Raw genomic sequence first — 25,420 nt, 5'->3', positions numbered from 1 at the left:
AAAGAAGAGGCATTCCCCTGACCAACAAAGAGTGGAGCTGATTCTTAAACTCCAGACTCCCACAAATGTAATTGCTCTTAAATCCTTTCTGGGTATGAATAAAATGTTGGGAGAAATTAACAAGGACTTTTTTTTAAAAAGTCAACCATGCTGCATAAATTATTAAAAAGGGGGATACAATGAAACTGGGGCCCTCTACAGCAGGAAGCCATGGTCCAGTTAAAACAGGCCTTGGTTCAGGCTCCAGATTTAGCATATCCCTGGGTGGGACAGCCATTTGTGCTGCAACTGGCAACTACTGAGAGGGGGATGGAAGCTGTACTAAGAGAGAACCATGCTACAGTGCTCCGCCTTGTGGCATATGCCTCCTAACTTTCCACTAAGGTAAAATAGGGGATTCACCTTGTCAAGGTTCCTTCCCCACTCTGAATGCTAGGGTACAGATGTGGGGACCTGCATGAAAACCCTCCTAAGCTTATCTTTACCAGCTTAGGTCAAAACTTCCCCAAGGTACAAAATATTCCACCCTTTGTCCTTGGATTGGCCGCTACCACCACCAAACAAATACTGGTTACTGGGGAAGAGCTGTTTGGAAACATCTTTCCCCCCAAAATACTTCCCAAAACCTTGCACCCCACTTCCTGGACAAGGTTTAGTAAAAAGCCTCACCAATTTGCCTAGGTGACTATAGACCCAGACCCTTGGATCTTAAGAACAATGAACAATCCTCCCAACACTTGCACCCCCCCTTTCCTGGGAAATGTTGGATAAAAAGCCTCACCAATTTGCATAGGTGACCACAGACCCAAACCCTTGGATCTGAGAACAATGGAAAAGCATTCAGTTTTCTTACAAAGACTTTTAATAAAAATAGAAATAAAGAAATCCCCCCTGTAAAATCAGGATGGTAGATACCTTACAGGGTAATTAGATTCAAAACATAGAGAACCCCTCTAGGCAAAACGTTAAGTTATAAAAAGATACACAGACAGAAATAGTTATTCTATTCAGCACAATTCTTTTCTCAGCCATTTAAAGAAATCATAATCTTAACGCATACCTAGCTAGATTACTTACTAAAAGTTCTAAGACTCCATTCCTGGTCTATCCCCGACAAAGCAGCATATAGACAGACAGACCAGACCCTTTGTTTCTCTCCCTCCTCCCAACTTTTGAAAGTATCTTGTCTCCTCATTGGTCATTTTGGTCAGGTGCCAGTGAGGTTACCTTTAGCTTCTTAACCCTTTACAGGTGAGAGGATTTTTTTCTCTGGCCAGGAGGGATTTTTAAGGGGTTTACCCTTCCCTTTATATCCCCACCCAGCACTGCACCACCATCAGTACCATGTCAGGCAGGCCCTGCTCTCTCCCAGCTTGGAGAAAGACTCCTTAGGCCTCTGGCTCACAGCCTTTTTATACAGGCCAGCTGGGGCCTGATTGGGGCGTGGCCCAGCTGCGGCTGCTTCCCCAATCAGCCACCCCCAGCCTCAGCCCTCTCCAGGGCTGCTTTTAACCCCTTCTATTTTAGGAGCGGAGTAGCCACCCCGCTACACATGGGAATGAATAAGAACTGGCTATGTATCATGGTTTGAGTTACAAATGGTCTATGCTGGCGACTATGAGAATCCCTACCACTTCAGTGGCAACAGCACCATCCTCATGTATGCACTAGAGGCTAGTGGGGGAGCAGATTTGGAATTGGAGGCTATGCAGGTGGGTTCAGTTGTTGCTGGGGGGGAACTGACAGGCTGTTGTTTAATTGTAGTAAGCCCAAGTGCATTCACTTGTGGAGTGAAATCCCTAAGCAGACAGTTCCAGGGGGAAAGCCAGTTCATTTTAGGCTGAAACAATCGCTTTCAACCCCAAACACTGGTCAAAAAGGTCTGAGGGAGGCAAAACTACGAGTAGTAACAACAAAAGGGGGAATGGAAAGTTCCTTGCCCTACACTTTAAAGGCCCCAGGTTCTGAAAAAATTCATAATAAAAAAAGTTTAATTAAATAATGCCTTAATAAAATAATTATTAACTTGCAGCCCAAAATAACACAAAATAAAAGGTATAAAAATATAAATTCTAAAACCACCTGTTATCAATTTGCTCAGGGCATATGTAGTTCAAAGCAATGTAAAAGAGTAATTAATAATCAACCCACACTCTAAAAAGGTTATTGTAGCAAACGTCTCAACAATAAAACCTCACTGCAAAAAGTTGTCCCCAGCCATTATGTACGGGCTAAAAAAATTAATTTAATCTTCATAATGTGCCCAAACTCTGCAAAGGCCGGGCAAAAAGGGACATATTAAAAGCAGTTGGCATGGGGTAGGGGTTCCTAATAGTTCAGATAAAATAAATGCAGAGTGGCAGCACCTAAAAATTTAGCAACGCCCCTGAGGGTATCTTTAAAAAAGCTAAATTCCAGACAGGATAGGGTGGCAATTCCCAAAAAAGGACCACCTCTGCCTCTTGCAGGCTGTTGGTGCCCTTCAGGGTAATGTTTCCTTGGCCCTAGCATGCATGCTAATACAAATGTATATTATTAATATGGTAAAGGACATAATACAATATGGTATGAGTTGAATATTCCTATTAAAAATTAGGATCATTATTTTTAAAAATTCCATCCAGACTAAAAAAAAATTCGCAATCCTGGTAAAAAATGGTAAATTTTACCTTTAAAAAAAAATCTGGGAAAATCATTATTTTTGTCTTGCTGATGTCAAAAATAAAAATAAAATGGGTTTCCCCCATTTTGGCCTGGGGTCTTAATGGTAATCAAACAGTAATAAAGCCCATGAACCACAGAGCATGGGTAACAAGAAAAACATGGGTATCAAAATAAAAAATGATAAAGCCTGCTTAAAAAATTAAATATAAATGCACTAAAAATACCTTGCAGCCACAAAATATATATTTAAGAATAACAAAAACACAGACATTATGCCATTAATCCATTTGCAAATAAATCTATAATTGTGTATGTGGGTAATAATTGTGTATGTTTTAAAAGTTGGTGTCCAATGCTCATGATTAATTATTTGCATCATGTACCTCATAATCTACGTGAAAACAAATTAGGGCTGCCAGTGATTAAAAAAATTAATCACAAGTAAAAAGAATCATGATGATTCTTAGTTTTAATTGCACTGTTAAACAATAATAGAATACCATTTATTTAAATATTTTTGAGTGTTTACATTTTCAAATATATTGATTCAATTACAACACAGAATACAAAGTGTACAGTGCTCACATTGTATTATTTTTTATTACAAATATTTGCACTGCAAAAAACAGCAAAAGAAATAGTATTTTTCAGTTCACCTCATGCAAGGACTGTAGTGCAATCTCTTTATCGCAAAAGTGCAATTTACAAATGTAGAAATTTTTTTTACATAACTGCACTCAAAAACAAAACAATGTAAAACTTTAGAGCCTACAAGTCCACTCAGTCCTACTTCTTGTTTGGCCAATTGCTAACATGAAAAAGTTTGTTTACATTTACAGGAGATAATGCTGCCCGCTTCTTACTTATAATGTAACCTGAAAGTGAGAACAGGCTTTTTCATAGCACTGTTGTAGATGGTGTTGGAAGGTATTAATGTTCCAGATATGCTAAACATTTGCAGGCCCCTTTATGCTTTGACCACCATTCCAGAGGATGTGCTTCAAACAGGGTTCAAAAAGAATTAGATAAATTCATGGAGGATAGGTCTATCAATGGCAATTAGCCGGGATGGGCAGGAATGGTGTCCCTAGCCTCTGTTTGCCAGAAGCTGGGAATGAGCAACAGGATGGATCACTTGATGATTACCTGTTCTGTTCATTCCCCCTGGAGCACCTGGCATTGTCCACTGTCAGAAGACAAGATGCTGAGCTAGATAAAAACCTTAAATGAATCCACATGCTCCATAGAATCTCTATGGATAGTAATTCCATGTTCTAATAAGAAAATAACAGTAGGGATCTATTACTGACCACCTGACCAGGATAGTGATAGTGACGATGAAATGCTAAGGGAGATTAGAGAGGCTATCAAAATAAAGAACTCAATAATAGTGGGGGATTTCAATTATCCCCATAATGACTGGGTACATATCACCTCAGGATGAAATGCAGAGACAAAATTTCTCGATACTTTAAATGACTGCTTCTTGGAGCAGCTGGTACAGGAACCTACAAGAGGAGAGGCAAGTCTCGATCTAGTCCTGAGTGGAGGGCAGGATCTGGTCTAAGAGGTAACTATAACAGGACTGCTTGGAAATAGTGACCACAATATATTAACATTTAACATTCCTGTGGAGGGAAGAACACCTCAACAGCCCAACACTGTGGCATTTAATTTCAGAAAGGGGAACTATGCAAAAATGAGGTGGTTAGTTAAACAGAAATTAAAAGGTACAGTGACTACAGTGAAATCCTTGCAAGCTGCATGAACACTTTTCAAAGACACCATAATAGAGGCTCAACTTAAATGTATACCCCAAATTAAAAGAACTAAAAAAGAGCCACCGTGGCTTAACAACCATATAAAAGAAGCAGTGAGAGATGAAAAAGGCATCTTTTAAAAAGTGGAAGTCAAATCCTAGTGAGGTAAATAGAAAGGAGCATAAACACTGCCAAATTAAATGTAAAAATATAATAAGAAAAGCCAAAAAGGAGTTTGAAGAACAGCTAGCCAAAAACTCAAAAGGTAATAACAAAATGGTTTTTAAGTACATCAGAAGCAGGAAGCCTGCTAAACAACCAGCAGTGCCCCGGACGATCGAGATACAAAAGGAGCACTTAAAGATGATAAAGTCATCGCAGAGAAACGAAATGAATTCTTTGCTTCAGTCTTCATGGCGGAGGATGTTAGGGAGATTCCCAAACCTGAGCCATCTTTTGTAGGTGACAAATCTGAGGAATTGTCACAGATTGAAGTGTCCCTAGAGGAGATTTTAGAATTAATCGAGAAACTTAACACTAATAAGTCACCGGGACCAGATGACATTCACCCAAGAGTTCTGAAAGAACTCAAATATGAAATTGCGGAACTATTAACTATGGTTTGTAACCTGTCCTTTAAATCAGCTACTGTACCCAATGACTAGAAGATAGCTAATGTAATGCCAATATTTAAGAAGGGCTCTAGAGGTGATCCTGGCAATTACAGACCGGTAAGTCTAATGTCAGTACCGGGCAAATTAGTTGAAACAGTAGTGAAGAATAAAATTGTCAGACACATAGAAGAGCATAAATTGATGCGCAAAAGTCAACATAGTTTCTGGAAAGGGAGATCATGTCTTACTAATCTATTAGAGTTCTTTGAGGGGGTCAACAGACATGTAGACAAGGGGGATCCAGTGGACATAGTGTACTTAGATTTCCAGAAAGCCTTTGACAAGGTCCCTCACCAAAGGCTCTTACGTAAAATAATTTGTCATGGGATAAGAGGAAAGATCCTTTCACTGATCTTGAGAACTGGTTAAAAGTTAGGGAACAAAGGGTAGGAATAAATGGTAAATTTTCAGAATGGAGAGGGGTAACTAGTGGTGTTCCCCAAGGGTCAGTCCTAGGACCAATCCTATTCAACTTATTCATAAATGATCTGGAGAAAGGGGTAAACAGTGAGGTGGCAAAGTTTGCAGATGAAACTAAATTGCTCAAGATAGTTAAGACCAAAGCAGATTGAGAAGAACTTCAAAAAGATCTCACGAAACTAAGTGATTGGGCAACAAAATGGCAAATGAAATTTAATGTGGATAAATGTAAAGTAATGCACAATGAAAAAAATAACCCCAACTATACATACAATATGTTGGGGGCTAATTTAGCTACAACTAATCAGGAGAAAGATCTTGGAGTCATCATGGATAGTTCTCTGAAGACATGCGTGCAGTGGCAGTCAAAAGAGCAAACGGGATGTTAGGAATCATTAGAAAAAGGGATAGAGAATAAGACGGAGAATATCTTATTGCCCTTTTATATAAATCCATGGTATGCCCACATCTTGATACAGACGTGGTCCCCTCATCTCAAAAAAAGATATACTGGCATTAGAAAAAGTTCAGAGAAGGGCAACTAAAATGATTAAGGGTTTGGAATGGGTCCCATATGAGTAGAGATTAAAGAGGCTAGGACTTTTCAGCTTGGAAAAGAGGAGACTAAAGGGGGATATGATAGAGGTATATAAAATCATGAGTGGTGTGGAGAAAGTGAATAAGGAAAAGTTATTTACTTGTTCCCATAATATAAGAACTATGGCCACCAAATGAAATTAAAGGGTAGCAGGTTTAAAACAAAAAAAAGGAAGTTCTTCATTCAGGGCACAGTCGAGCTGTGGAACTCCTTGCCTGAGGAGGTTGTGAAGGCTAGGACTATAACAGGGTTTAAAAGAGAACTGGATACATTCATGGAGGTTAAGTCCATTAGTGGCTATTAGCCAGCATGGGTAAGGAATGGTGTCCCTAGCCTCTGTTTGTCAGAGAGTGGAGATGGAATGCAGGAGAGAGATCACTTGATAATTACCTGTTAGGTTCACTCCCTCTGGGGCACCTGGCATTGGCCACTGTCGGTAGACAGGATACTGGGCTGGATGGACCTTTGGTCTGACCCAGTATGGCCATTCTTATGTTCAGATCCATCACATAGATATCTGCCACTTGAACTCATAGAGTAATTAATAGCAGTGGTAGATTGTCCTCCTCTGTGTGGATCTGCCCTAGAGAGGAATGAAACACATAGTTAGATTCCATGTTTGTACATAAAGCCTTTTACCGTGTACATAACAATCATATTAGGAAATTACACTGGACACTTTACATTTAGTTTAAAACACGAATATGTAATTCAAAACTATTTGCCATTTCAACATTTAAGAAATAAAGGTTTAACATACTTCCAGCTTCCACATTTTTCCAGGAAGCTTTTCTGAATGAAGTTTTTAGAGTAATTATAATATTCACTTTAATGAGGACGTTTCTAGAATTTTTTGCCTAGGTTTACCTAGAAGTTTTTCTTGGGAGGGCAAAAAAAGCCACTTTTTGCTCTGATAACACAATCCTACATTCTTTTTCACAATCAGGTGTGTTCCTAAATCATGAATGTTATACATGGTTTGTTTGCTTGAAGTAAGGATTACATTTCTACCAAACTGGTGTTTTTATATAAGAGGGAAGGTGTCTTGGTCTAGATAAGTCACTCTTAGGTGTATAAGCATGGTTTTATGGCTAAGGAGGGCTATTTTCCTGACATTTGCTGGTCTCCAGGGTGACAGAAAGCAGAAGCTCCTGCAATTCCTTTGGTCAGCTTGAACATTTTATAAGGTACATAGTCTGATATTGTTATATTTTCAAGCATCCTGGCTATAACTACTGGTAGCTATATTTTACTATTCAGTAAAGTCCCAACAAGTTTGATTTATTAATGCACTGTTTGTTGTAGCCATGTTATTAGAGATATTAGAGAGACAAGGTTGGTGAGATGTCTCTCTGAAGAAGAGTTCTCGGTAAGCTAAGATCTTGTCTCTCTCACCACTAGAAGATAGTCCAATAAAAGATATTGCCTCACCTATGGTCTATCTATAATTTATTAATATATTTCTGCATCAATATTGAGGTCAGTCCCCTACAGCATGGAAGCCTACACTTCCTTTTTATAGTTGGTCACTTTTCACACCATGACCGCACTTTAATGTCTATCTGAAATTTAGGAAAGCTGCATATTAAGTGTGCTGCATGTGGAGAGCATATTATCCTTGTGCTCTGAGACTTGCATGGTGTTCAGATTAGTTTCTGGATGGAATTTAAAGCATTTTGACTTACAGAATCCTAATTTTTGGGGCCCTTAAAATCATAAATATTGCTTCTCTGGGTGAAGCTGTGCTGTCAGCAGAGATATCTGAGCATACAGTCCTCTGATTTAAAAGGGGGGTTGGGGTCGTAGCAGCATGTTTTAGCAGCAACAGTAAGGAATCCTCAGCTCTGGATCTCCGTTCTCGTACTTCTCTTTGATCTCTCAGGGCCTGGATCTGGTAATCTTCAGAAGATGCTACAAGGCATATTTGTTCTTCCAGGATTTTGCAGGAAGTGGTGGGTGAGGGATTTGGGATAAATAGTTTTGGGGTTTTATTTCCTATAGTAGGCTTTTTGTGTGGTTATGTTATGGGTTTTATGTGATGATGATTGTGGACATATAAGGTTATAACTTTTTACATTATTACATGGGCTATATTGTATTGCAGCTTGGCTGAAAATCTTTGTATCTTAGTTGTATTAGGATTTTTATTGTTGCTGTTTTAAATCCTTGTATATGGCCTCAGGTTTGGATAGGAGTTTAAATTAATTAAATAAACATGATTTGAAAGTGGTGGTTTATTAATTATAACATAAAATGCAAATCAGATATGGTACTTAGTCAGTCAGGTGTAACTATCATATGTGTATTGCTTCCTTAAGGGCGCTGTTCCAAAAATCATATTGACCCATGTGAAAGTAGTCTTGGCTTTTTCTAGAAACTTTATTCAATTATTGTGTCCCATACTTAAAACTTGGGATGCAGTAGGCTGTTGAATAAAAGAGACTAATGAGTATATTTTATATGAAGAGTAGATGCCCAGAGTTCCAGGGAAGAGGTTCAGACTCCAGTCTTTTTTAACAAGATAGTATTTTCATTCAGTAAATGAAGCATAAGATGAGTTAATTCTGTGTTTTGTTCAAACTACTACATTTTTCTAGGAGACACAGAATAGGGGAAGTGGGTACAAGGTAACCAGTGGTTCTTGACAAAAATAAAACATACTCTTGAAAGCAGTAATTTGCAAGAAAGTTGTAAAATCAGCTGTTTCTTTCTTCCTCACATGCTCCCCTTGGCCTCCCATATATCTATAAATATTGTTTGTGTTACAGGCAGACATCTGGTCATTAGGCATAACAGCCATAGAACTTGCAAAAGGAAAGCCACCGCATTCAGCGTTGCATCCGATGAAGGTTTTGTTCCTCATTCCAAAGAACAATCCACCAACACTAGAAGAAAACTACAGTAAACCCCTCAAAGAGTTTGTTGAGGCCTGCTTGAACAAGGAGCCAAGCTTCGTGAGTTTTACAAATATATTCTGTTTTTCATACAACTATCAACATGTAGTAAAGAATCTAAGTGTTTTGCATGAATTCCTTGTAAGGAGCTTTTTACACCAAGAGATTTTAGAATAGAAATCTACTTCATGGGGAGTCAGGACAACATTTAAAAGGAAATTCATTTTTATTTAAAGCTGAATTTCATTTTATAGTGATGACTGACTGCTAGCTAAAACAACAAAGATTTTTTAATTAAAAATGTGTATGAATTGTGGAGCTTAGAACATAGAATTCTTCCAAAAAGGCCTAAATTGGGAATATAACTGTTATAATATAACTGTTATGTACAGGGGTTTTTTTTGTCCATGTGTACTAAAAAGGACTTTCACCGTGAAGAAAACTTTTAGATAAATTAGATTGAAAGCCTTGAAGTACAGTACTTCTAACATTTTTTCATAATCTTTTTTTACTACATACTACAGTGCTGTTTCTTTAAAAGTGAACTGAAAAGCTTATGTGGCAAGTTCTTAGTTTCTCATGTGCTAGGTGGTGATATCACCTGAACGCACACAATTGCTGAGATCTCTGTTCCCTGCAATGCTTTGAGTGTTTCTTTTTATATGTTCAGGCTTGAGTGTACATTGACAGTGTACTAATGTGCCACACACTAACTGTCCATATGGACCTTGCTACCGTACAGTAAATGGGAGTAAATTAGAATATACTAGGGAAGTTTTCATGTGCACAGGAGAGTCCACATGAACAATTAGTGCCTAGTATGCTAATGTGCTGTAGATTTACAAGTCAGATTGCTGCACACTATTCATTTAAACAAGCCAAGAGAGTGAAATCATGTTCAATGTGTGACATCGCAATAATTTAGTTGCAAGCAGATTTATATTGCACACAGTGTAAAATTTGCACACAGAAGGCTGCCCGGTGCTGTTCATGCCCTCTCAGAACATGAGAGCTTAATTCCCAAAATTTAGAATGCGGCTTTACATATACATTAGAACAAGGTTAGGATTACCAAAACAAAACACCACAACCCCCAAATACACACAAATGTTGGCATGCCAAATTTTAATTTTAAAACACTTGGTAAAACTGACTTGAAACTGACATGGTGCTCTACCTCTCAGTGTTGTCTGTGTGACATTGCACCCCATATTCATCATAGTGGTATAATTGTGATATGATTATGACATAATTTTGAGGCATCTTGTACAAAATATTGCATGTGAGGCGTCTATGAAAAGGTTATGATTTGCTGAATATGATTATCCTACTTGTGTTCACGTATCATTTTTTGTATCTGAAGTTATGAGTAGTGACTATGTATCTGTATTTCAAATGTGGTTACAACTGGATGACAGTCACCAGGCAAGATGCTTCCAGTCTAGACAACTGATTGTGAAGGGCCTATTCAAGGTAATGGGCCATTAAGGGAAACAATAGACTTTAGGAGAAGCTTATCCCCTACCTGGTGAGCCTTCCTGGAAATGCTGCAGACAGCCTATGGACAATGGCTGCTCTGACTCGGGAGCACGCAAGGGCATGTGACCAGATCACATGATACTAATCTCCATTTTGGTACCTCTATTTTTCCACAGACTGGGCTGGGAATTTAGCTTGGAACAAAGGGTTCCCACCATATGGAGAAACTATATAAGATGGAGAGTGACGACATGATTTGTCTTCACTGCCCCACAACTCAACACCTGAAAGAAGCTGTGGAAGACAAAGGACTTGGAATGGGGGAGGGGCTGCAAGGCAGATGCAGGTTGTGTCTTAAGAATCTGCAAGCCTGCTTGTATCATCAGTCAGGGTGAGATATTGCTAATTCAAACCCCATCTATCTAATACAGTGGTTCCCAAACTTGTTCTGCCGCTTGTTCAGGGGAAGCCCCTGGTGGGCCTGGCTGGTTTGTTTACCTGCCGCGTCTGCAGGTTCGGCCGATCGCAGCTCCCACTGGATGCAGTTCACTGTGCCCGGCCAATGGGGGGCTGCGGGAAGCGGTAGCCAGTACGTCCCTCGGCCCGCGCCACTTCCCTCAGCCCCCCTTGGCCTGGAGCAGCAAAACTGGCCCGGCCCGCCAGGGGCTTTCCCTGCACAAGCGACGGAACAAGTTTGGGAACCACTGATCTAATATCTTAGACTTATCTTGCGTTCTGATTATTTGCTAGGTAATCTGCTTTGATCTGTTTACTATCACTTATAATCACTTAAAATCTATCATTCTGTAGTTCAGTGTTTCCCAGACTTGTTCCGCTGCTTGTGCAGGGAAAGCCCCTGGCAGGCCGGGCCGGTTTGTTTACCTGCTGAGTCTGCAAGTTCGGCCGATCGCAGCTTCCACTGGCCGCGGTTCGCTGTGCCCGGCCAATGGGGGCTGCGGGAAGTGGTGCGGGCCGAGGTCATTTGTGTGTGGAGAAAGGGGTGTTTGTCTAGGGAGCCCCCTGACCAAATATGTACTGAAGAGTCCCCAATGTTTATCTTCAACAATGGAGTCACTAACTTGTCCTCCTAATGGTCCATGTAGGACAAAACAGAAGTTTAGTGTTAAGAAAATACTTGTTTAAACGGTCATCATTATAAAATGATTTAGGAAACTACTGGCCAAATTTTTTTTACATATGTATGCTCACTTTCAAATTTGGGACTGTATTTGAATGTTATTTTTAAGTTTAGAATAGTCAACTCTCAGTGCAGAGCAAATTATATTGGAGAAAATCTGATCTAGTTAAGTCTATGCGTCCAGTCTGTGAAAAGGGGGGAATTACCATAACTCACAAAAACAGACCAATAGCCAGTGCCTCAGGAAAGGAGCTTTGAGTCAGAACTGATATCTTGGCAGGCTTCAGCTCTTAGCCAGTCCTTTGGCTTTGTTTAGGATAGTACTGTGTATCCTGTTTAGTTACTTTGCCTTCTTCCTGGTAGGTTCTCCAATACTCGTAGTGATTTCTTGGGTTGCCTGTTTCTTCCCCTAAAGCCCCTTTGCTTTGTGTTCATATTGTTTCTTCAGCCCTTTGGCTTTGTGGAAAGACAGGGAATTTGTACTCTGTTTCCTCTAGAATGTGTTAAAGGTTACTACTTAGTGTCTTTGTGATACAGGTGTATTAACAGTCTCAATGAGTTTTCTTTCTCATAGACAGTATTAACTTTGATGTTTCTTGAATTGTCATAGTGCAAAGCTGTGTGGTTCCCTGTTGATCCAGTAGGTCTGTTAAAATCTGTTATCTTATTTCCTCATTCTTCATCTTTTACTTACCCCAACACTTTCTTCCAGGCATCTCCGAGCCCTACAGACGTTACCCCAATTTCACTGGATGAGAATGAGTGTTCTTCTTGTAATATGTCAGTGTAGACATGTCAGTCAGATGTTGTTGTTGTCGGTGTAGATCCCATTGTAGGAGCATACGCTCTTCAAATGCTTGAGATTGGATTTTTTTGAATTGCGGTGTCTGTGTGTACACCCTGTATCACCTATACTCCCGTGCAAGGGCATAAACAGTGGAATGGCCATGGTTCTTCCCAGTTCTCTCTTACTGCCCTGTGACAGTGAGATGGAACCCAGCGAGTGACTGACCGATTAGTCTTAGGAGACCTTAATCCAGGATTTTTCAACCTATTTGAAGAAGAAATGTATTTGGTTCAAACTCTGCATGTCCTGCAATGGACTGATCTCCATTAAGGATGACACAGTCAGTGCCTTTTCTGCCTAGGAGAGAGCCACATCTTAGATAAGTGCTTTGTGTGCAAGTGGACCAGGACCTGCACGGTAAGTCCAGGGATGCTATGCACAAGATGCATTTATTTGAGCAGTTCATGCAGGTCACTTTGGACCCAGAAGCGACTGTTAGAACCAGCATCAGCCAGCATCAGCCAGCACTCCCTTGAGCATTCATCACACTGTGGGATCGGACAGTGGAATGGTGAAGAAAGCACTGGCAGAGTTGGCACCAACAATGTAGATGCCGGCCACCTCAACATTGACAAAGTCCCCAGTTGGATTGACAGCCCCCACATCAACAGTCCTGGCACAGATTACCTTGGCAGCAATAGTTTGGTGCTGATGACTCTGGTTCCTATATGGCTGCAAGGTTGATGGCAAAGGCCATTAGTATGAGATGGGTCTCAAGGCTGTGGGCACTGGGATTACCACATGGCATAATGGGATTACCACATGGCATAAAGGTCATGACAGAGGACTTGTCTTTTGAGGAAATTTGTCCTCTTCAGCCAGAGAACTGATGAAGCACGCCTTTCCCTCAAGGGTTACCTTAAAGTCCCTGGGAATTTATGAACTCCTAAAAGAAGGCTTACATATATCAGTCCCAACTAAGGCAGAAGACACCCTTCTTACACATCTACCCCCGCCTGGACAATTGACTAATATGTGACAGAACCCAGCAGAAGTTGGCAGCAAGTCTAGAATATGCACTTTACCTGTTCTAGCAGTAGGGTCTTCTCATGAACTATGAAAAATAGTCTTATCCCATCACAGACGATAGAGTTCATAGAAGTCCTAATTGACTCTGGTTCAGAGAGAGCCTAGCCTTCTCAGATTTCTGTCAATGCAATCGCTAGTGTTCGGGATAAAATCAAACTTGACTATGATGATGCAGATGTGTCTGGTGCTACTGGGCCATAGGTTGGCATCCACATATGTGATGCTGTTTTTCAGACTTCATCTGTGAGTGTTTCAACTTGGCTCAGGTTGATCAGTTCCCCAACAGAACACCAGATAAACAAGGTGGTGGTGGTTCCACCTCATGTTGTTGCTGAGCTGATGGAAGGAACCAATAAATGTGCATGGAGGGGTACCATTAATGCAGCTAATCCAGCTACTAAAAATCAAGATAAGAATGGAGGATTTAATTAGTGTGTGTCTGCTATGTGTCAGCAGTTAATTATACATCTATTTGTTCTGCCTTGTGAAATCCCATTCACCAGAGTGCTGCTCTGTTATTGGGACCTTCACAAATCATATGTTCATAAAAAGCAGAGGCTCTCAGAGCCTTTTCTTGTTGAGGAGGCCGTAGGAGCCTTGGTTCTTGGATCTGGGATCAAATCAGCCTCCTGTCTCTGAGAAGAGACAGAGTAGACTGCCTCAGGCTTCAATGTCAGAAAAATAGGTATGATGGACTTCCCTGTGGTGCAACCTGGAACTGGAGTACTGCTGAGCCTTCTGACATACCAATCTGGATCCCCTCTCACACTGTGAGGCTGTGAGAAGCTGCAGACCGCTCCTGGTCCTGCACTCACACACACATTTACACAGGCAGGGACACACCCAGCTGCAGTTATATGAATGCTTCTCCTCAACCATTCATGAACTAACAATAGAGAGGCTCCAGCCAACTGTCCTCCAGCTCTACAGCCTAGGATTCCAGAGCTGTACCATCTTGCCCTGGTCAAAAGTCTGACCAATATAAGTTTATTACCTGTCCATCCCTCCCTCAATGTGGAGAGGACAGTGCAGCAGTTTTTTTCCTAAGCAGGTTCCTCAAACACTTCTAGCAAAACACACTAGCTTAGGTAAAAAAAAAAAATAAAACAAATGTATTAACTACCTTTGTAGTTAAGATAGATTTTAAGTGATTATAAGTAGCAAATGTACAGAGCAAAGCAGATTACCTAAGAAATAAAACAAAAACACAATCTAAGCTTTATAAACTAGATAGGATTTGAATCAAATACGCAACTGCAGAATAGGTTGGCAGTAATACTAGCTAGGCAGTAATACTGCAGAGAAGCATTCTGGGATTATAGTGGTTATAAATAGAATATAAATCAACAATGTGATGCAGTTGCAAAAAAGGCTAATGTGTAGCCTGGGGTGTATTAACAGTGTGTCTTATGTAAGACTTAGGAGGCACTTATCCCACTCTACTCTGCATTGGTGAGGCCTCAGGTGGATTATTGCATCCAATTTTGGGTGCCACACCTTAAGAAAGATATGAACAAATTGGAGCACAACAAAAATGTTAAAAGTTTTAGAAAAACTGACCTATGATGAATGGTTAAGCAGGGCATGTTTAGTCTTGAGAAAAGAAGACTGATGGGGGACCTGATAAGCCTTCAAATATGTTAAGGGCTATTATAAAGAGGACAGTGATCAACAGTGGTGCAAGTAAAATCCATGTCTTACTGGTCCGGGGGGGGGGCACATGACCTTCCCAAGTGACCCGCCATGTGACTCCTAACCGCCCAGCCCGGGCCCCCTACGCTCTTCCTGTCCCCTCCTCACATCCATCCCATGTTACCTGGAGCAGGGGAGCTTTGTCCTCCTCCAGCTACGCTGGAGATAGGGCTGGGGAATGAGGCTGGGGGGTGGGGGCAGTACAGCCGCCGGAGGAGCAGAACTCCCAGCCCCTCTCCCCCAGCCTCTCTCCTCCGGTGGGGCTGCTGTTGTTGTACACAGACAGAGACACAGCTCCATGCCTGGAAGGGCAGGGGCAGGGGGCAGAGGGGCTTGGAGTTCTGCTCCTTTCCCTGCTGGGAGGGGCAGCAGGGAAAGGAGCAGAACTCCCAGCCCCACCCCCTGCTCTTCCAGGCACGGAGCTGCATCTCCGTCTTTCCTCATACTACAGCAGCAGCCCTGCCAGAGATAGGGCTGGGGCGGGAGCGAGGTTGGAGGTGGGGGGGCAGCAGCCGGAGGAGCTGCCGGCATTCTGCTCCTTTCCCCTCTGCTCCTCCCAGCAGGGAAAGGAGCAGAACTCCCAGCTCTCTCCTCCGGCTGGGCTGCTGCTTTGTCTTTCTGGTATGCCATACCGGCTATGAATAGGTTGCTGGTACGGTGTAGCGGCCTACTTGCACTGCTGGTGATCAATTGTTGTGAAGGTCGGACAAGAAATAATCAGCTTGTAAAGGAGGTATAGGTTAGATATTAGAAAAAACTTTCTAACTTTAGAGAATAATTAAGCACTGAAATAAGCTTCAACCTGTCATTGCAAGTTTTGAAGAACAGATTAGACAAACTCCTGTCAGGAATGGTTGTAGGTATGGTTGGTGCTGGACTGGACTAGATAACCTCTCTAGGTCCCGTCCCGCCCTACATTTCTTTGTTTCTGTGTTTAGTATTAAGCCATCAAAGTTTCTGTTTATATTATTTGTCATGAGTTTTCCTCTTTTGTTTTTCAAATCACAATATGTGAGTCATCTCAACTGTTTCAAATATAGAGAAACAAGTTAGACTGTAGCTTACAATTAATTTTTATTTTTAAGAGACCGACAGCAAAGGAGCTCTTGAAACACAAATTCATAATACGAAATGCAAAGAAAACATCCTACCTGGCAGAGCTCATTGATAGGCACAAGAGGTGGAAGTCTGAACAGAGTCATGATGACTCCAGCTCTGAAGAATCGGATGCGTAAGTTTGTTGAATCTATAACATAATTGTAAACACAGGAATAGAGGAGGAGAATTTTCTTAAGCAGTTGTGTATCATCTTGTCTAGTTAGCTGATGTTCTTTATTTAAAAAATGTTGGGCTCACCAGGCATGTGAAGTTAAAAACTTAATTGAAATATTTTGAGGGCTTTCAAGCCCAGAAAGGTGAAAGAAGACTAATTATAAAATATATAATTTTTTTGTTGAGGGAGGGTGTGTTCTGTAATATTTTATGCTGCAGTTTGCTCCATCTGCTGTGGCATCTCAAACTGTTAGTTTCAGTCATACAGTGCTCAGCACACACTCTTTTCTGTCATGCTAGAAAGTATAACAAATAAATTATGTTCATGACTAAATTAAACCAGTTCTGTTAACCTGAAGTTAAGACTGAGAGTGCGTATCAGCAACTGAAAGCTAAAGAATGTGCAAGTACATTCCTGATGTTTTAAAAATCAAGAATTAACCAAGAAGTTTAGAGATAAATGGGACTTGTAAAGGAGAAAAAATGAGGGTTTGCTCTCTTCTACTTCTTTGATGTTCTTGTCTAAAGAGGTCCTAAAAGTAGATTTAAAAAAGCGGGGATGGGGGAGGTGGTGTTCTGCTTATTTCTTATCTTAGAAATAGCAGGAATATCAAGTCTGATCTTTCTTGGTTTTGCTGAATGATTTGTTAGGGATCTTTGGGACATGGTTTGCACTTCCCCAGACCTGATTTGGATGAATGCTCAGTTTTAAAGTATGGACATTCACAATTAAGGCTTCCAAATATTGGCAACAGGGTCATTAGGTCTATAGGAATTGATATACTTAAGGTCATGATGGTGAAGGGAAATCTGCTTTCTTCACTCTGCGACATAGAAAGAGAAGGAGGAGGATCATTTTCTGGTGTCTTAACTTTTAGAAATTCCTTCAGAAAATATGTCTTTTGGTGGGACATCCTTTCCCTAGGGAGAAGTGGAGAAAGTTGGGTTGGCTCGGCTCCTGAACAGAGGGTATTAATAGTTGCTCCTGGTGGCACTGTAGGTACATCCACTGAAGCCATGAGTAGATGTTAGAGGGGAACTCATGGAGAATAAACTCTCTACAAGTACTGCTGTGAAGATGTTCAGGTGCTGCTATGATGAACGTAGTATAAGAACCTGAACAGAATAAAGTACTACTCGTGCCTTCCTCCTTTTTGTGATTGATGGAAAGGAGAAGATAATAGGTAACAGGTAATTTGAATTGAGAAATTCTGCCATTTGATGGGTACTCCTAAACAAATAATTTGTATTGAAAAAGCTAATTGTATTTTGTATTCAAGTTTTTATAAAGACAATAAAAATATTAAAGTGAAATTATTTAGTCAATCTCTCTGCGAGTGCAGGATTTTCTGATACTGTATGCTTTCTCGTGCCTTGTTCAGTGTAAATGTAAATGTCTCAAAATGTCTTCAGTCTGTCTGCATGGTCAAATGGTTGGACAGGATTCTCAATATCAAAGTTCTTAATCATTGGCTATCTGGCATTCAGAGCATGCTCATGAAAGTTCAACTGACTGGTCTGCTGACTTGAGAATACTTGAGAATATATTTTATGGTCAGCTACAAACTCCTTTCTCATGGTGGCCAGTACAAACAATATAAAGACACAATGAAATCAAACTTAAAAGCATGTCAGGTTAACCACAGCAACTGGAAAGCAACAGCCCACGACAGAGTAAGGTGGCAGCATATTTGTCATGTCACTAACAGCTTTAAAGCAATGTGTATTAACACATTATTTGAAAAACATGAACAGTGCAAAGCAAGGATACAATATCTTGTAATGGTCATGGACAGTCTTCTCTGTCCCACATGTAACTGTGTTTGTGGTTCTCTGACCTGTTCAATATCGTGTTTTTTTCTAATTGTTCAATGTGTGATTCCATGTCTCATTTACTGCATACTATTCAAACCCTATTCTGAAGACAAAATTATTAATTTCCTCATGGGCAGTGATGGGGTGGAACTCACCACCTTGGCTCCTCCTGGTGGCCGTGCTGGGAATTAGCTCTTGGTTGCTGGTGCGCCTTCCTCTAGTGGTGTCTCACCGCCATCATTTCTGTTCTACCTCTAAGACCTGCGTCACTCCCTGGACGGCGGTGTCCTCTTCTGGGCACGGCCCTCTAGCTGTGCCCTACTCTGCTTTCTCCCCTCTTCCGGGGGAATCGGCTGTCTCTAGTTCATCCACTTGCTGGTGTGGCCCACAGTAGCCTTTGATCTAGCCCCTCTCCTCCAGGGGTAAACTTCAGTTCGAATACTGGCTATCCCCTCTGTGGCCCTTTTGGGTTGCCACTGTGGCCCTTTTGGGACTACTTGTGGAAAACAGGCTAAAGCTCTAAAGAACTGTGCAACCCCCAAAGAGGAAGAGGAGAAGATCACCCTCTGCCACATCATTGGTGAGACCCCAGACATATGACTGTCAGGAGGAGCAGGGATCCGAGGTGCAGACCCACCAGTGCTCCACTTCACCTCCTAAAGAAGTCTAGGAGGAGGCAATGGCCTTGGCCCCGGCGCCAGCACCAGATGATTTTAAGGCCTTTCAATACCTCTTTGCAGATAGTAGACACACTGGAGACTGAAATCTGTCATTGCAGAGAAATCACTTTTTGAGGTTTTTTTCTGCAATGAGCCCAGCACGCATTGCCTTTCTGAGAAATGATGGGGTTCTGGACCCCTTTTAGGCACTATGGCAGATGCTGACCACTGCACTTCTAACAGCAGAATGGACAGAGACACACTACCCATATGTCCCCATCAGGATTAGAGAATTTTTATTACCTGTCCTAATCCTGGATCAATACTGATTTCAGTAGTACAGGAGAAGTCCTTCTCAACCGAGAGAACTCCCAAATAGAAAGATTCAAAACAACTGGATCTCTTTGGGAAGAAATTGTACTTGTTGCCTACTGTTCACCTGAGGGTAGCTAATTTTCAGGCCATGTTAGTGAAGTATGGTTTTCTCACATGACACAGAGTCTTGATACTAGTTGTAAAGGTCCCTACGAAGCTACAGAGGATATCAAGGGCATTCTGCAGGAGGGACAGCTAGTGGTGAAAACATCCCTATAGGCTGCTGTGCATGCTCCTGATATGCAGCCAGCCCAGAACCATGACCACAGCCATGACCATGAGAAGGGCCTCATTGCTCCAGGCTTCAGTCATTCTCTGTGAAGTACAGTCCATCATAGAAGACCCACTGTTCGATAGTTGAGCGCTATTTAGTGAGAAAACAGTGTGTTACAATTGTTTATACACACCTCCAACGTATCAAAAAAGGATCATCCACAGCAGCAACACCAGCAGAGGCAATGGACACTCTCTTGCCATAGGTGTCTGAACTACTAACCTAAGAAGCGTCCTTGCTATAATAGTGGACATCAGCCCTCTAACCCCTTCACCTGAGCATTCTGTCCAGTCCTATGGCAGCAGAGTGTCAGAGTTACATTTGAACTAATCAGTCCCCTTATTGGTCTTCTCAAAATTACACTCCTTTGGAGGAAAAAAATTGCATTCTCTCGATGTCTCCAGGACTGAACAGGACAAAACCTTTCAGGCTCTCTTCCCACCTCTTTATTGCTCTATTGGGTAGATGTAAAGATAAGGCAATTTCTTCTTAAAGATTGTCAAAGTGGATCACTCTTTGTTTCTCCACTTGCTACCACATGGCTGATATGACCCTTCCTTCAGTGTGAGAGCACACTTGACTGGGTGACATCCTTGGCCTGCTTCAGAAACGTACCATTGTTAAGGGCTTTAAGGCAGCTATTTGGAGTAAACCACTGACCTTTGTAAAAGCACTATGCACTTGATGTAGTGATAAGAGCCGATGCTAACCTCAGAAAGGCTGTGCTCCAGTCACTCTTTGACTGATACAGCTGTGACTCCTCTCCTATCTGCAAAGAGGATACTGGTTATCAGTCTTCTAGGTTGGGACCCATACTGATAAGTACTCAAAGAAGAAAATACAGTTGTTAGTTTCTCTGTGGTAACATCAGTTCTTTGAGTTGTTGTTGTCCTTGTGGATCCCTTAACTTTTCCCAGCTATCACAGGCGTCAAAGTGCAAGGGAACTGAGGAAGGGGCAGGGCCGTTCCCTCCTTTATATCCTCACAAAAGAGCATGAGGATGCACAGGGCACAGGCATAGCCCTGCCAGACTCTGCTAGTTAAAAAAATCCAGTTTTGTGCGCATGGGATGCTTGTATATCTAGAGTAGGATCCACACTGTCTACAACGCCCCAAAGAACTACATTTACTGTAGGTTAAGTAACCCTGTTTTATTTTGTGGGCAAGATTGATCAGATTTGGGTGGGGTGTCTGCTTCCGTGGTAGGAGAGCAAGGTCTTGAGAGAACAAAGACATTGTCTTCTCTGTTACAGTTCCAGATAGGGATGCTCCCTGAGGTACTGGAGGTGTTGAGAGAACTTGTTTCCTCAACCTGTGCTTTGGATCCATGCCCTTGCTGCCCTTCCTGGCTGGTGGAGGTCGGTGGGGAAGTACTGGCTGCCTTGCTTATGCAGATTGCCAATACCTCTCTTAGAGAGGATAGGCTGCCCATTGCTTTGAAGGAAGTAATAGTTTGGCCTTGGCTTAAGAAGGCACCTTTTGATGCTGACAGTCTTGCTAATTGTTGACCAGTATCATATCTTCCTTTCTAAGATAAGATTGTGTAAAAACTTGTCGTGAGACAACTCTCTCAGTATATAGATGCCTTTGATCTTCTTGATCTATGCCAATCTGGGTATAGACCTGGATGTGGCACAGATACAGAACTAATCATATGGTTGAAGACTAAGTGTCCATGCTGGTGGTATTAGATCTGTCAGCTGCCTTTGATCTGTCAGCTGATCAGAAGGATGAACCCTGGTGAGAGTTGATGGGGCAGGTCTTCAAGGGCTTTCGGTTTTTTCATCTGTGAGTCCTCTCATTGAGTAGTTGAGTTGCTCCTTTTACTGAACAGTTCTGAAGTTTGCAGTGCTGAGGGGTTCCTTCTGTCACCCTCCTTTTCAACATGTATATGGGGCCCTAAGGAGGCATGGGGTATGGTGTTTTTATTATGCTAATGACACCCATCTGTATGTCTCCATCTCATCTGACTCCAGTGTTGCAGTGCAACACCTTAGCCAGAGTTGAGATTGGGGCATGGAGGAGAGTGAGCTGGCTGAAGCTCTACCCACAGAAGACTGAGGTGGTGGTGATGGGTTGGGAGAAGCAGTGATAGGAGATTTCAAAGGTATCAGCCCCTTCGATTGAAGGTGTTTGTCTGCCATTAATTACTTAGTTACTAGTGTTTGCAACTTATGGGTGATTTTTAGATCCCCAGCTGCTGCTCGATGATCATATTACAACAGTAACCCCATCAGCATTTTACCATCTACCTCTGGCTATGAGATAGTGATCTTTTCACTTAGATGTGGACCTTACCAATATTATCCATGATTTTGTCAATTTGAGATTAGACTACTTCAGTGTGTGGTGGGAGGGAGTGACACCTTAAAATATTTGGCGACTGAAGCGAGTGCAGAATGCAGCAACTTGCTTATTGAGCTGAGCATTGTATTGGGAGCATCTAACACTGCTTCAGGATCTGTACCGTCTGCCCATTGGTGTCTGGGTGGAGTTTAAGGTGTTTATAAACTATAAAGCCCTAAATAAGAGAGTGCCTCTCTTCCCGTGCTGTATTGCCACAACTGTAATCAGCAGGAGCACTCAAGCTAGATCCCCTCATTATGAGAGAGCGGGTGGAAAGGTTTTCTATGGGAGGGCTTTGAGGCTCTGGAACTTGCTCCCTGCCTTGGTCCAAAACTTGCCTAATTTGGCAACTTTGAGGGCATGCCGCAAAAGATGTCTGTTTTGAGAAGGATTTTAGAAAAGGCTGAGGATGTGTTTCCCAGATGAGTAAGAGGCAGGAGCAACATTCCCTCTAGATTTTTTTTGTATTGAGTTGTGCATATCATATTTTTATCATGTTTACATAGACCTTTGACTTGCCAATCTATTCATTTAAATTGCCCAGTCAGTTTGTAATTAGTCACGGCATCTTCCATTCTGTTAAATATTGGGTTGAAGAGGTTTAAGATCACACCAAGTTATTTTAAATGTAGCTTACATTCCTGTGCTGTAATGAGTAACATGACTTATGACCATGCCACAGCCAAACTATTGAAATCAATACTTTTTCTTGTGGCACCAATATAAGTATCTTAGAATTCCCTAAAGATATCACCTGTGCAGGATTCTAACTCCTGGCTCCCAATTGCAGGACTGGTGGAACTCCCCTAGTTCTCTGCCTCCCCACAACCATTCGTTACCCATCTCTGTTGCTTGAGCCTTGCTCCCCTCCCTCTCTGCCCCAGATCCAACCCCACTTCTCATCTCTCCTCTCCCTCCCCCGGGAGGGAGTTGCCTTCACAGCCTGGAGCATGTAGGAGGGTTCGGACTGGGCACCCCTACCCCATCAGCAGCAACTGCACAGGTCCCCTCTCCCTGCACTATAGCTCCCTGCTGGGCTGAGAGGAGCTGCCAAGTGTTGCAGCAGGAGGACCTGGCAGGTGGAGTGGGACCCTATACTGGCTGACTGGGCTCCCTCCCACTCCACTCCTTACCCTCCCTGTTCTCAGGCTTCCTGTGCTGCAGAGAGGAGCTTCTGGAAGGAAGGGCTCCGGAAGGAGTGCTGAGGCCAATAGGCAGAGCAAGACCCTATGAGGGCCACACTCTCCTACCTGCTGAGAGTGTCTGCCTCTCCCCCAGCACCCCGCTAAGCTCTTTACCCTTCCTGCTGGCCCCAGGCTTTCCGCAGTGCAGAGAGGACTCACCATGAGTTCCAGCAAGAGGGGCTGGTAGGCAGCATGGGTACTGGCTGCACTCGCAGCCACCTGAGATGCGCAGCCGTACCAGATTGCTGTGCACTTAAAGGGAGCATTTGCTTGGTGGTTGGCTAAGTTACTGTGGAACTGATGATTTTAATGCAGCTGAGGTTGAATTTTATTGATTGTATAACTATGTTAGGACATCTAGACTTTTGGAGAGGTATATTTATTATTTTAAATTTAAATAAAGAAATACAAATACATTAGACGTTGACTTTGTTCTTGTCTGGGTTCTCTGCATAGCCTACTACAATGCTAAATGAGCACTGACAGAATTATGTGTTCAAACTTTCCAAAAACTTTTGCCAACTTTCCAGTAATTTGGAGCCCTCTGCTGGCATCTGTCATACTTCTGAAAAGGAATATCATTAGTGTCATACAGTTTGGGAAACCATTGTCGGAGGTAGTAAATGAACGTTTGTCTTTCTCCTTAATCTTTATTTAATATACAGAAAAACACCTTTGTTCAATATTTAAACAAAATCTTTACTTAAGACCCAACCTAATCATTCTTATCACATGCCTTGTTTTCACTGGCCTGAGAAGCATAGTGTTCTAAATTCACTCTCAAATGTGAAGGTTTTAAGCTTATTTTGGCATTATTAAATTAATATTACTAATGTAGGAAAGGAAAAATTCTGAAACGTGTTAGTATTTTTTTTAAAAGTGAAACCGATGGCCTGGCCACAGGTGGCCGTGATTCAGGGGACTGGATCTTTACAATCAGAGAAAAAGACCCCAAGAATGTAGAGAATGGAGGAGCCCAGCCAGAGGAACAAGAAAGTAACAAGGTACTGTATTAATGTTTAATGCTAAAAGCAATACTAGCCAGATATACATCTAAACATACCTAATCTAGTTCAGTCATCCAACATTTTTTCAAATTTTGTTTCACTTAAGATACTCCTTTGACAGTTTAAAAAATCTGCAAAAAGTCTTTTAAATTATGTAGATTACAGTTGTTGCTTGTATTGAACGGCTCTCTTATCAACATGATTTCATCCTGTAATACTTTTTCACTCTTACAGTTTGATTTTTTGTAAATATGTGTGATGTTGTTTTTAAATGTTTTATTATGGTTGACTTAGCATTTTGTACCTGCATGTGTCAAGACATAGGGAGTGGGATCAGACCCTTCACATTTTTAGTAAGTTTCACTGTACATTCTTCAAGAAGTATTGTTTTGTAATGCACTTTTGTCATACAAAAACCTAATCTTTAATGATTCTTCATATTGAATTCACACCCACACATAATGTAATCACTTTACACATACTTTGATAGATGGTATTAAAACGTAATGTACTACATGAATTAGTTCATATGTGTGCATGTTTACATATTCATTTTTATGTTTATATGTAGTGTATCAGAACTAGTTTTTTATGAAACAAATACAGAAAACAAAGAGGATGCATCTTCAGAAATCAAATAGCTCAGGCTCAGTTAGGGTTATTTTGAAGCTACAATGTAAATGTTAATCGCACTCTATTACAGATGTCACTCATTTTTCTCTTAAAGGAAAAAGATACCCCCAGGCGTCCTTTGTCTCAGTGTTTATCTGCAATTATATCTCCTTTATTTGTGGAGGTAAGCTGCCTCTGAAAACTTAGTTATTTCTGATATCTTTATTTATATATGTCTCTTTGGGGAATGGCATATCCAAGGATACTGTAACTGGTAGGTTAACTCTCCTTATGGTCCAGCAGTAGCATTCTGGTTTTGTGTCTCATCTGTTTCTTTCCTAGTTTGTTTACAGCAATGCTCATTTGTGTAGCACAACCACATCACGTACACTAATGGAAGAGAATGAGGAGAGAAAATAAAGCTGGGAGACAATTAAATAAAGAGGGGAGGTGTGTGTTGCTGCTTGGACTGCCGTACACCAGTTTTTCCTATTATTGGTTTTTTTGTCGAATCTGCATTCAGCTCCTCACTTCTCCCCAGCTTCTGCTTGGTGGACTAGGCTAAGAGAGTTTAAAAGTTTCAAAGCCTTGAAGTATAAATGCTGAACTTGTACTGGAATCTAACAAACTATTTTATGCAGATATTCGGTGGAATGGTTCTTTAATTTTTTTATAAGTATA

The 25,420-nt window shown here is 41.5% G+C and overlaps 1 protein-coding gene across 2 annotated transcripts in view; it reads left to right on the top strand.

Moving 5' to 3' along the window:
• Positions 1-25,420, top strand: part of STK24 (serine/threonine kinase 24) — a 128,847-nt gene that overhangs the window by 91,485 nt on the left and 11,942 nt on the right. For both annotated transcript variants that reach the window (XM_084636923.1, XM_084636924.1), the window contains 4 exons: positions 8,885-9,070; positions 16,281-16,426; positions 24,001-24,124; positions 24,855-24,923. In XM_084636923.1, coding sequence (XP_084493049.1) covers positions 8,885-9,070; positions 16,281-16,426; positions 24,001-24,124; positions 24,855-24,923 — 525 coding nt within the window. The remainder of the gene's footprint in view (positions 1-8,884; positions 9,071-16,280; positions 16,427-24,000; positions 24,125-24,854; positions 24,924-25,420) is intronic.

This window comes from Lepidochelys olivacea (genome assembly GCF_965140295.1).
Source record: "Lepidochelys olivacea isolate rLepOli2 genome assembly, chromosome: 1".
In the NCBI taxonomy this organism is placed as follows: domain Eukaryota; kingdom Metazoa; phylum Chordata; order Testudines; family Cheloniidae; genus Lepidochelys; species Lepidochelys olivacea.
The sequence above is the reverse complement of the archived record's forward strand: the minus strand, read 5'-3'. Positions and strand labels throughout refer to the sequence as shown.